Source organism: Musca autumnalis, unplaced genomic scaffold (assembly GCF_047663935.1).
Source record: "Musca autumnalis isolate F117 unplaced genomic scaffold, ASM4766393v1 scaffold_4, whole genome shotgun sequence".
Classification (NCBI taxonomy): Eukaryota; Metazoa; Arthropoda; class Insecta; order Diptera; family Muscidae; genus Musca; species Musca autumnalis.
In genome coordinates this window covers 141,543,976-141,557,613 of record NW_027411977.1, presented here as the reverse complement: position 1 = coordinate 141,557,613, position 13,638 = coordinate 141,543,976, and the positions used below count along the sequence as shown (strand labels likewise).

The window sequence follows — 13,638 nt, the reverse complement described above, 5'->3', positions numbered from 1 at the left end:
ACCCTCCCTTTGACGCTGTCCGTCCACCTAGTCCGCAACTAACTGCAGCACGCTCACTAAGGATTTCACTGCGCCGCCTAACATCCTTATCCACCAAATCAGAAGGCCCGAGCCCATCATCCTCACACAATTGCAAGACACGCTTCAGCTTATAGAGAAGAGGTGCGCAAGTTATTTTAATCGACAGTTTGCGAGTGAGATGGCAAAGAGAAGAATACTCCGTCGCATAAAACTTCTTCCTGCCGAGAAGGAATCTCCATGGTAATGCTGAAAGAGCAGTATGAGCCGGGAGTCGAGTATCTCACCAGAGTTCTCATCCTTTCGCTAGCCACCTACATCGTTCCCGAAGTCTGGAAAATTGACAGGGTGATTCCGCTAGTGATGCCAGCAAAGGCGATTCGTACAGATCGATTTCGCTTTTGTATCAAAGGCTTGAGGTTTTACTACTCTCCAGCGTCAGGAATAGTTACATAGTTGCCGTTCATCAGCATGGGTTCCGTAAGCAGCAAAGAACGACAACAGAGCTGCACGCCATCTCCACACATACATATTAGTCGAGAATTCAACCAGAGCAAGCCTTGCTGTAGGACAGTGATGATGGCGCTCGCATTTATTACAAGCCTTTGATACTGTCAAGCACTCCACGCTGTTTGGGTATACTACCCTCCGATGGCGCTCGCATTTATTACAAGCGTTTGATACTGTCAAGCACTCCACGCTGTTTGGGTATACTACCCTCCGACCAAGTTTGAAACGTTGGATAAGCAATTATATATGTAGACGCCAGTCGTACGTAAAATTCAGGAACAAGAAGTCCAAGCCCCGTAGAGTGAAACAGGGAGTTCCCCAAGGTGGGATGATATCTTCGAAACTGTTTAGCTTCTACCTCTCCTGTATTCCACACCCTACAAACGGCATTGAAATCGTAACGTATGTGGATAATTGTACGATCTTGGCGTCATGTACCTTCTCTGATGTCATTTGTGTATTGCTGAACTCCTATTCGACTGGTTTTACTATCTCTTTTCCACGCGAGGAATATACAAATGACAGCCACTAAATCTATGGCCATTCTGTTCACATGGACTGCAGAGGTGAGCACTAAATTGAATGTCATGGTCGATGGTAGTTGAATTTCAAGATTCTAGAGGTCACATTCGACAACGTGTTGACGTCGTCCACGCATGCCACAGCTATCTGCGACAAGCTGAAATATTGGAACAAGGGCCTCAAGTCCTTAGCAGGCAGCAATTGGTGTTCAGATAAAGAAATCTTATTGACCAATATAACCCGATAGGTTTGATTGTGGTGCAACGCAATAGAAACATTTTCAAACCTGTCAGAATGTCACCTTGAGGACTGCAACAGGTTGCCTCCTCATGTCTTCAGTGGACCATCTATATGAGGAGACAAATATTCTTCCAATAGAGCAACACAATGGTATGCTTTCGTTGTAGTAATTTCTCGGGTGTTACCGTGAGAGCCACCCCAATCACCATAAGGTGGATAGGACCCCCTCACAGCCAGGCATATTATTCTTAACCTAGAAAGGAAGGTCAACTTTACATGAGAGAAAACCTAGATCAAGAAGCCTATCAAGCCGGTTGGAGTAGCATTTGCACAGAGGCAGTCGCAGATGCCATAAACAACAATCGTGTGAATTCGGTACTCGCATAACATCCCTCATCTTTCGCAGCTGAGGAGCTTAAGCTGCCACGACAAACCAGAGAAGTTTTGGTTCAACTGCGATCGGGATGGTATCGCCGTCTAAATTCCTATAAGGCAAGGATCGCTGACATCGTGTTAAACATCTGCCAAGCAGGTCCGCACGACACACTGCACCTTTTCAACTGCCCTGCCAAACGTACTCAACTGATTCCAATAGCTTTGTGGTTACAACCCGTCAAAGCAGCCACATTCCTAGAACTGGAGATAGACCCAGATTTGGATTAAGCAGAAACTCAAACTACTGTTACAACAACAATATCACTTATCACTGTAAAACGGGTAGGCACTCCGCGGTTTATGTATTTCAATCTTTGCACATCGCAACATTTATTCCAAACTTACAGAAACTTCGAATGTGGACCACATCTAAATTAAATTCTTCTGGTACCTCTCCCCCAAACGTTTAATGCATTTCGTGTGGTGTTGATTATGACAACATATTTTTTATGGGAATGTCCATTAAACCAGAGATAAAGGCTTGAAAGTTATAATCCTACGGTCTAACTAACTAACTCAAAAAACATTGGAATTAACTGTACTTTTGTATAAAATATTGGGTTGTATTGTTAACCAGCCAAGGACGGAAACAGTCTTAACATACATATGTATGTACATATGTGGTATGTAATCGTGACAAAGTCAATATTACCTCTATAGTATAGCTGGCAAACAATCGATATTCCCAATATTAGATATTTTCGATATTTCATTTCAAAATCGATTGCTCGATATTGTCATCACCATTATTTTGGAAACGAAAATGGCAGAAATGTCTATGCTTTTGTTGACATTTTGCAGAAGTAGTTCACAGAAATAAAAAGGAGAAGCAACAATTGCTTTTATTTAATAGAAATACAAAAAAAAAATACAGTTTACTTTTCCGAAAAATTTGTACGTGTGAATACGGACTTACTTTCTCACAACCACAAAACCAAAAAGCCGCAAAATTATTTTTATTTCAATGAACTTTAGGTTAGGGGATTTTAATACGATAATATCGGTAGAAAAGACTATCTATCGATATTGAATTTTAAAAAAAATAATCGACATTAACGATAGTGCCATTGATTTTTTGCCAGCTCTACTCTGCACACTGGTCCCAACCTGCGACAAAAATCGAAAAATCGATGTTAGCAAATCCCTGCGACAATTCAGCAAATTGTCTCTAAACATATTATATTTTAATATTCCAGCACTGTTTTTGTAATTTATAATGGTATTTAACAAAACAGAAGAAGTTGACATTTTAGTATGATCTCTTAAAAACTTTAAAAACATCAATAAGGTTGTGACTTCTTACAAGGCAAGTAACTGAAAATTAAAAGGATAAAATTATTTTTTCTAAATACTTTTACATACAAATTTGTACACATTATTCGCATAAAATGTGCTGGGAATCACATTTTTTATAATACTTTTTTGTGTATTTTTTTTTCCAAGTACTAAAAATTGAAGTTGAGTTTTACTGCCACTCTCCAAAATTTTTGAAGAATGTTCGAAATAGTGTCAAGTTTACAAAAAATTTGGTTCCAGCTGCATATATTTGCATTTCCGTGTGTGACATTAAAAATACAGGCCATGCCTCTGGTCGTTTCAGTGAATAAGCCGTATTACTGTATTCTCAGTTTCTTCTTTGTTCTTTGTTTTGTGTTATAATTGTTTGTTCTGTTTTTTTTTTCTTTATAGATTTAGACATTTTTGTTTTGGGATCTACTTATGAGTGTATTTTTTTACATATGTATATTTTTGATATATGTACGATGCTACATATAATATGAAAAACAAGTAAAAATGTAAAGTTCGGTCGTACCGAACTTTATTATATCCCCTACCATGAAATATTCTGACCTCAAATGGAATAATTTGTTTGATTTCCTGTCCACGATACCAGTCGGAGACGTTTTTTGCCAGTAAGAACTCCAAATAGCAAATTACAACCAATTCGAACCGAAAATGTAGATAAATACCTCAAAATAACTGAAATAGGGAGGTACCGTAAGGTACCGTACCACAATTTTTGGCGCATGTGATTTTTTATATGTATGTACTAGCAAATGCCCGCTACTTCATATGCGGAAAGGGAACAAAATATATATAAACAATATTTAATACGGGAATGGTGAATACTGGAGATTCTGTTGTACTAAGACCTATTTATATTACCAATATTTTTTCGATTGTAGCCAGAATTTACAAAAAAAAAAAAAAAATCTGCCGTATCGCATCCCTACACAACTACCATATTTTTTATTTCGAATTTTCAAAACTATTGCAAATTTCAGATTTCACTCCTGGTTTTAACCCTTCACTAACACAGCATTTCCTTCCAGTACGAATTTCCAAACACTAAACTTTATCTCACCCCTTCACAACAACAATCACGCACATTCACAATTCCAGGTTCTAGCTTTAGCGGTTTCGACCAGAACCCGAATAGGTCCGTTAAAGTTTCGGCATTCAAAATGGCCATAAAAATCCACGTTTTCGACTATCCCCATATAACGGTATCTCTCGACTTAGTGTACTTTAAAAGAAGAACAAATGTATATTGTCCAATATTCTTTAAATTTGGACCTTGAATACTCAGAGGATATAAAAGTTTAATTTAAAAAATATCCACATCAATCCACGTTTATTAGTAGAGACATTTTGAAGATTTAGAGTATTTTGAAGATCTTCTGCACATTTTCCAACCGAAATTCGGAATTTGTTGCATGAAAGATTAGAAAACTTGTACGTAATGTGCACGGGTATGTCAACCGTATATAACGGACAATTTTTTGAAGGCACTTCAATTTAGAATTTTTTAATATCAGGGGGTAAATACCTTCTAGTTAACAAAATTGTCGCATTGGACCAAGTTTTCAAATTTACATACCAAAGCGGTCAGAACAAAAAACATTTTTTGAAAAGATACTTCACGTTTGACTACTTAATTTCAGTACATTATTTAGAAACTCCTTGGCGTTAACATCAAATCAATGGAACAATATTCAGTACAATTTTTCAAACTCAGAACTTTGTGTCAAATTTTAGAGCGATCTTCATAACAAATATTTTTCCATTTCGTATTTTTTGTACAAATAGCGTATTTCCAAATTATATAATCCCAGCTTTGTTCCTACACCCAACACCAAATTTAGTACCTTAACTATTTAAAACGGTTTTGGTACCAACATGTTACCCAACTTTATATTCGACATATATCCTAACCCCAACTCACTTTTCCAGTTTTACCAGTTCCCCTGAAACCCATTTGAGGACTATTTAGTAGTTTTAGTATAAATAAGTAAGAATTTTCAAAACCTTCTCCCCACCTCCACTCTAAACACCAATTGCTGATCTAATGCCGACTTTTCGTTCCCTTGTAATTCGAATTTCCAAAAACCTTTCTTTTTTACTCTCCATCAGTGACCTTCATTCCAAATTTCAGGATTCCAGCTCTATTCGTTCACCCAAACCCAAATTGTACTAAATTTAGTACCATTTATTACTTTTCGTATACTTATAGTTCGAATTCCAAAAACCTTTCATTTTTACTCTTCATCAGTGATCCTCACCAAATTTCAGGATTCCAGCTCTATCCGTTCACCCAAATCCGAATTGTACTAAATTTAGTACCATTTAGTACTTTTCGTGCACTTATGGTTCGAATTTCTAAAAACCTTTCTTTGCTACTCTCCATCAGTGACCCTCATTACAAATTTCAGGATTCCAGCTCAATCCGTTCACCCAAATCCAAATTGTACTAAATTTAGTACCATTTAGAACTTTTCGTGCACTTATAGTTCGAATTTCCAAAAACCTTTCTCTGTTACTCTCCACCAGGGACCCTAATTTCAAATTTCAGGATTCTAGCTCCATCCGTTCACCCAAATCCAAATTGTACTAAATTTAGTACCATTTAGTGCTTTTCGTACCTTTATAGTTCGAATTTACAAAAACCTTTCTTTGTTACTCTTCATCAGTGACCTTCATTCCAAATGTCTGTATTCCAGCTCAATCCGTTCTCCCAAATCAAAATTGTACTAAATTTAGCACCATTTAGTACTATTCGTGCACTTATAGTTCGAATTTCTAAAAACCTTTCTTTGCTACTCTCCATCAGTGACCCTCGTTACAAATTTCAGGATTCCAGCTCAATCCGTTCACCCAAATCCAAATTGTACTAAATTTAGTACCATTTAGAACTTTTCGTGCACTTATAGTTCGAATTTCCAAAAACCTTTCTCTGTTACTCTCCACCAGAGACCCTAATTTCAAATTTCAGGATTCTAGCTCCATCCGTTCACCCAAATCCAAATTGTACTAAATTTAGTACCATTTAGTACTTTTCGTACCCTTACAGTTCGAATTTCCAAAAACCTTTCATTGTTTTTCATTGCTCTTCATCAGTGACCCTCATTCCAAATGCCTGTATTCCAGCTCTATCCGTTCACCCAAATCTAAATTGTACTAAATTTAGTACCATTTAGTACTATTCGTGCACTTATAGTTCGAATTTCCAAAAACCTTTCTTCGTTACTCTCCACAAGTTACCCTAATTTCAAATTTCAGGATTCCAGCTCTCAAATCCAAATTGTAGTAAATTTAGTACCATCTAGTACTTTTCGTACTCTTGTAGTTCGAATTTCCAAAAACCCTTTGGTACATCTTTCTAGCTCTCCATCAGTTACCCTCATTCCAAATTTCAGCTCATACCGTTTGCCTAATACAAAGGGTACCATATTTAGTACCTTTTAGTACTTTTCGTACACTTCTAGGTCAAATTTCAAAAAACCCAGCCTTATCTCACCCCTACACACCAACAGCAACCTACACCCAAAATTTCAACTTTCTAGCTTTAGCGGTTTCGTCTGGGCGCTGATGAATCAGTCAGTCAGTCACTCACCTCACTACTCTTTTATATATATAGATGTATAACAAGAATTTATTATATTTTAATTCGAAAAGATCTAATTAAAACAATTCTGAGCGACAATTCATTCATTCGATTCATTTGAAATCACCTAGAATACACTAATTAGCAGATGACGTATTTTAATAAAATACTGGTTTCGAAAAAAACCTGCAAACCACAAAAGGTAAAAAACCTTTGTGGTCAAATTGTACAATGAACCAATAATAATACAGATTATGAACTTTATCCTTATAAATTATTGTTTCGAGAAAATGTATTAAAAGTGCGTATATCAATGTGTGGAAAATTATGAGGCTCGCAGTGCCTCATGACTGTACAATCATAGGCATAATTATTTTGACAAAATATACATTTATCTTAAAAGACATATAACTATGATCAGTATCCATAAAAATGGGTTATTAAACGCTTTTGTTATTTCTTTGACCTCTCATCAAAATAAAAATTAATGGACCAAAGAAATTCCAACTTCATTCTGATTATAAAAATATTGAAGACTCTGTAAATATGCACGATGTAGGAAGAAAATGTGAAATTACAGACGTTGCTCTCCGGTAATAGAACAGAATTGCAAATCTAACCTTACTTATGCTCAAAAATCCCCATCGTTTGAGCAATTTTGATGACAAAACGAGCTCTCTATTAAGACCAGAAAATCTAGGCATGAGGAAAAAATCATTGTGGTAGAGCACAATCATGTGTTAGAGCATATTGTGGACATACACCCATATTTTTGAATATAATTCATCTTAAAATACACCGTTCGTAAAGCTTGAGTGAAAACAACGTCAAACAGTTATCTTTTTGACACTATTTCCATGGCTAAATGCTCCCAGGCATCAAAATAATCTTATCCACCATTTAAAATACTGGGATATTGTTAATGCTGTGAACATTTTGGCACTTTGAACGATCTTTCATAACAACGTGGTAGTAAACTGATCGAAGTGTTTTGAATTCATTGGCAGAACATCGCTATTGCGGAAACACAGAATTTTGTGGAACACGTTTGGAGCGTATTTCGGCTTAAACTTAAAGTAATTTCCTTCAAGTATCACATTTGTAAGAGAAAAATGTAAAAGAAACAAGTAAGAAAGGCGTTAAGTTCGGCCGGGCCGAACTTGTTACACACTCCACCACGATTTATATTGAAGTAAAATGGAACAATTAGTTTTCTTTCGTTTATGAAGAATTTTAATTACCAAATTTCAGCAAATTTCGTCGAGATATACCGACAAATTCCTGTGGAAAGTTTTTAGACTCAAATAAGACTGTTTACCAAATTTTCGATATTTCGGCAAGATAATGTGGCAAAAACCTAAAAAATACTAAAAATTAAGAAGTATGCTTCTATGGGGTATAAAGGAAGACGTGGACATATCCTAATAATTTTTTCAGGCATACTTTATAACACCCTGGAAGACTAAATAACAAAAATTAGTCATTTCGGTGGGATATTGACGTCACAACCTTTAGAATTACGAAAATCTGGAGGTACCGTTCTATGGGGGCTATATAAAAGCAAGGACCTATACCGACAAATTGCATATGGAAAGTTTTATACCCCAAATTAAGACTAAACATTAAATTTCAGCCAATTCGGTGGAATTTTGAGGCAACAACGTTCAAAATACCGAAATTCGGGAAGTACCGTTCTATGGGGGCTATATAAAGGCGTGGACCACAAATTTCAGGTAAGAAGTTTTATGCCCCAAATGATGAATCAACAACAAAATTTCAGCCAATTCGGAGAAATATTGAGGCAACCTTCAAAATACCGAAAATCGGGAGGTACCGTTCAATGGGGTCTATATGAAAGGGGTGAACATATACCGACAAAATTAGAAGGGAAAGTTGAATACTCCCAACGAAAACTAAATACCAAAGTTTAGTCATTTCGGAGGAATATTGAGGCCACAACCTTTAAAAGGCCGAAAATCGGGAGGTACCGTTCTATGGGGGCTATATGAAGGCGTGGACCTATACCGACAAATCTCTGGGGGAAAGTTGAACATCCCCAACGAAGACTAAATACCAAATTTAAGCCGTTTGGATGGATTATTGTTGCCATAACCTTCAAAATACCGAAAATCGGGAGGTACGGTTCTATGGGGGCTATAAGAGGGCGTGGACCTAAATTCTGGGGTAACTTGTCATACTCCAAATGAAGAGTAAATACCAAATTCCAGCCATTTCGGTGGAATATTGAGGCCACAACCTTCAAAATACCGAAAAATCAGGGGTATCGTTGTATGGGGGCTATATGAAGGCGTTGACCTATACCAACAAAACTCTGGGGGAATGATTTTTACCCCCAACGAAGACTAAGTACCAAATTTCAGTCATTTCGGTGTGATAATGAAGCTAAAACCTTAAAAATTCCGAAGATCGCTTGGTACCGTTATATGGGGGCTATATCAAAAAGTGGACCGATATAGCCCATTTGCAATACCAAACATCCTAGAAGTAATAGAAACTTTTATACCAAACTAGCGGACCCGGCGAACTTCGTCTCGCTATTAAGGAATAAAATTTCATATAAAAACTCAATTTTCGATTTTTCCAATTTTCCGACTTTTCCAGAAAGATTTTCCAAAATTTTCTTCCGTAAAGACCTTCTCCTCGGTAATACGAATAACTGACAAAAAATTTTACAGAAATCGGCCTAGCCGTTCTCATTTTATGAATTACTATACATTTTTTACACCATTTTTATATATATAGATTACCAATCTTGATTTCAACAGATGGACGGACGGACGGACAGACGGACATTGTTATATCGACTTAGAATTTTACCCTGATCAAGAATATATATACATTATACGATCTCTGATGAATATTTCGATGTGTTACAAACGGAATGACAAATTTAATTATACCCTCCATATGAAGGGTATAAAAATGTTCTTAGTCTAATAAAAAAGTCGAAATCCGCAAAATATTCAGAGATCATGGGAGAAAACCATGGAAAATGTTGTTTAATGATTAACTTGTCAAAATAATTATGCCAGGGACTGTGTGAATATCAAATCAAATTGCTGATGCTAATAGGATCTTGCGATAGAAGACAAAAGAAAAACAATTCTAGATATGCATTATATTGGTTGCTACGTGGACATTTTTGAATCGTTCGAGTTCCACAATTCCATTGGATATACGTCAAGTAAAACCGCAGGTGTTATGATGAGGTGTTTTATTAAGTTTATAGTTTATATTAATCCTTAGTCCATATTTATATTTGGCAATTTTCCTTGCGGCAATTGTCAGTTTGATGGAGAGAGAGGTGAGGCATATGGTAAGCCTTTGCCTCTCAACGCCCTCTCTCACCCACATTGCCCAAATTACAGACAGACAAAGTTACAAGCTAAATATTTACAATAAATATATATTTAATTAGGTATTTAAATGTTATAGAATTTTTCTTTTTACAAAAATCCGACGTAGAGGGTCGTTATTTGCATAGTTTGATGTAAAATAATTTATTTGCAATATGTGGTAGCTTCGATGTGGTCTAAAGGGTACATTTATAAAAATTTTATTTAAGATAAAATCCTTGTTAAATATTTAAAAGGAATATCACATTTAGCATAACACGGCGACTTTTTAGTGTTGGTAATTTAATTATACTCAGTCTAGATGCGTAGGAAGGTAGAGATTGTGGATTCCAACCTTGGCCTTTGAGGCAAAATAGATGGAATCGCTTCTGTACTGATTCAATTGCATTGGCAATTATAGTCACCATGGCTAACAAAAAGATTGCAAACAAAATCAAAGTCGCCACAATTTCAATACAATTTGGAGAATTTTTTTCATTCTAACTGGGCGGTATACCTTCTCTTGTATTGGTTCGGTGCCATATTTATGACTCTTAGATTGGATTGATCTGATTTATTGCTTGAAAGTTTAATTATTTTCAATTCTCTACCTTTCAGGCGGTCAAGGAACAATTGTTTGCTTCGTCAATTCCTTCATTCACATTATTATGTACGCTTACTATATGTTGGCTGCCATGGGACCTAAAATCCAAAAATATTTGTGGTGGAAGAGATATATCACAATTTTGCAAATCGTAAGTAAAACTGCGCCAGACCAGAACTTGTGATCAGCGATCATTGGTCTGCATAAACCAACATTCCTAATTAAATATTTTTTTTTTTATCTTTTTACAGGTCCAATTTGTCATCGTCTTTATTCTCACAATTCAAATTCAATTCCAACCAAATTGTGCCTATAACAAAATTATTGGAATTGGTTTGACGCTGAATGCCAGTCTTTTCATTTACCTGTTTTCCGCATTCTACGTTGAAAGCTATAAACGGGAGAATAGAAAAAACATCGCCAATAATGGTGCCAAACAAGCAGCTGCTCTCAAACAGGATTAGGTTAATCATTTATGATCATTATTCATTCATTAATGTAGTTCTTATTTCATTTTAGTCATATTAGGTGTAATACAATAAATACATATATAGATAAGCCCTTACATACATATGTAATAAATAAAGAAATGTTTATAAGTAAATTGTAGTTATCTCTCATTTTGAAGAGGTTCAAGATGTTGCCGTTCGTTCCTCGCCTTATCTAACAGCATGGATTCTGTCTTACGATTTCAGTTTGCCAAGAATGGCGATGTTTCTCAAGAAGTTTGCTACTTCCGAAAATATAATATATACTTACTTAGCTGCCCCGCTACAAAACATTTGTCCTATGAGTCGAACGGGATTCAGTTAATGTCATTTTACAAAGGTTTTAAGGTATGAGGTTTTAAGGGAATACCAAATTCAAATATGGCTTGGAATACCTTTGAGAGACTGGGGCTGTCGACAAAAAGGTGGCAAGTGTCAATCTGCATCTCTTGGGACTTTTCCAGAATTTGTGTCACCTGGAAAACTGCCTTCAATACGTTGAAGATAGTGTCTAACATGTGTCGAACGTTCACCCATTAGAACGATAAAAAAAAATGGCTTTGGCTTCGGGTTAGTAACCCACCACTATATAGAGTAGGTGCAGTTTGCGCACTGGCGGATGTACTGTAAGACAATTAAGCAATGTATTATAGCTGCCATGAAACATGAGATAGGTAAATCGGAGACTTAAAAACCTGGTCTCCAGATTCACTTCGACAGTCACATCTGCGACCACGCCCCGAAGGAAGAGAAAGCGAACAGACCTAGAATATATTATACAAGCGCCATTGATTGTTCTAGAAGATTTTAATGCTAAAATTCGGAGGGAAAATATCTATGGTCTCACGGTCGTCAAGTTCAGCCTTCATGAGGTAACATCCGACAACAGAATAAAGCTGATCGATTTTGTAGGAGCAAAAAACATGGTAGTGAGCAGTACGAGGTTCCAATTCCTCGATATACACAAGGCGCCATATGGGAAAACCAGATCGATCATGTTGTGGTAAACGGAATACACTCTTACAGCGTGTTAGATGTTCCATCGATTCGAATACCGAACATCGATTCGGACCACTTCCTTGTAGCCGTCAAAGCACGAACTCGTAATGTTGCGACAAAACTGCGATCTAATACAGAACCGACCCACATGGTGGAAAGCGGCACTCCTTGTCTTCATAATGGGGAAGTGCATTTGCAAAGAATAGCCATCTCCCATCAAACAGCCGCAAAATCTATACTTGGTTACCAAAAACCATCATCTAAAAATTCATCGTACGATCGGGAGTACGACACTCCCGAGGCTACTAAAGAGAATAAAGCGACATATAGAACAAACCTGCAGCCAAAAGCACCACGAATCGCCAAGGAAAACTATTGGGAGAAGAGGAGAATCATATTTACAGAAGAAAGAACAGGAAAAAGGACAGCATGGAAACTCATGATGTTCAGAATTAAAAATGAAGTCTAAACAAATTTACCAGAGTGTAAAACACCAGACTGATGGGTATGGTGCAGGTACCTTCTCCTGCAAAGATGATGAGAAAACCAAGTAACCGATACAGAATCTGGAAGAAGCACAGCGTGATAGAAAATCAAAAAAGGGAAGCCACGTGTCTCGTCGTTTTTTCCTATCTCATCAACTTTCGTGTTTATAGGCCTCCAAAGGTTTGAAGCTTTCACGTCAAAAGTGGTAATTTTGTCAGGACTATATCTTCCAAACCGTTAGGAAATTTGAATTAATCTCAGAGGTAAAGTTGTAGCACTTCTCAAAAAGTATCAAAACTGTGAACACATAAACTCCATCAATCTTAATCTTCTAGGTCATAATCGTTAATACGTAATTTCTTTTTACATTTTTTCTCGGGTTTTGGTCTACAGATATAAAACCGATCAAATCTGAAGCAAAGAACCAACTACAAAAATGTACACTAGATATCAATAAACAACTTTCTGAAACATACAAACTCTGTATAACGGTTCTTAGAGATCAAAATAGCAAAGCAAATGGGATTTTTACCCTGTTTTGCCTGGTTCTGGTACACAGGAACTAAACCGTTCAATATTCAAGAAAGCATTCAACTACAATAATGTAGCAAAGATATCAGTAAACAACTTTCTGAAACATACGAACTGTCTGTGAAGGGTTCTTAAAGGTCAAAATAGCAAAACTCCTTAAGAAAATATTAGATTTTTATACTTTTTTTTCTCCGATTCTGGTCCATAGATACCAAACCGTCCAATATTTAAAAATAGAGTCAACTACAAAAAGTGTTCGCCAATCTGGCTTTTATAACAAATAACTTAAGGCGAACTGTTCGCCAATCTGGCTTTTATAATAAAAGACTTAAGGCGAACTGAGCCAAAATAATTAATATTTAATTTCATATTTGACTACTGTCAAATTACCGTCAAATTACTGCGAATTACCGTCAGTCTGAACAAGGCATTAGCTGGCCCATTACAGAACATTTGTTCCATAGGCCGAACTAAGAAAAGATCTCCATTCCTCTCTATTTGTTGCTTCGCACTCTGGAATACCGCGCCTTGTCATCTCTTCATCCACTTGTTTGTGCCATCTAT

General features: G+C 36.5%; 1 protein-coding gene across 2 annotated transcripts in view; it reads left to right on the top strand.

Annotated features, from left to right (window-relative positions):
* Window positions 1-11,174, top strand: part of LOC141402262 (very long chain fatty acid elongase AAEL008004-like) — a 59,517-nt gene extending 48,343 nt beyond the window's left edge. Inside the window, exons 5-6 of one of the 2 annotated variants that reach the window (XM_073983167.1) lie at window positions 10,585-10,721; window positions 10,822-11,174. In XM_073983167.1, coding sequence (XP_073839268.1) covers window positions 10,585-10,721; window positions 10,822-11,034 — 350 coding nt within the window. In that variant the 3' untranslated portion in view covers window positions 11,035-11,174. The remainder of the gene's footprint in view (window positions 1-10,584; window positions 10,722-10,821) is intronic. The other variant, XM_073983165.1, reaches the window with a different exon arrangement.
* The last annotated feature ends 2,464 nt before the right edge of the window (window positions 11,175-13,638 follow it).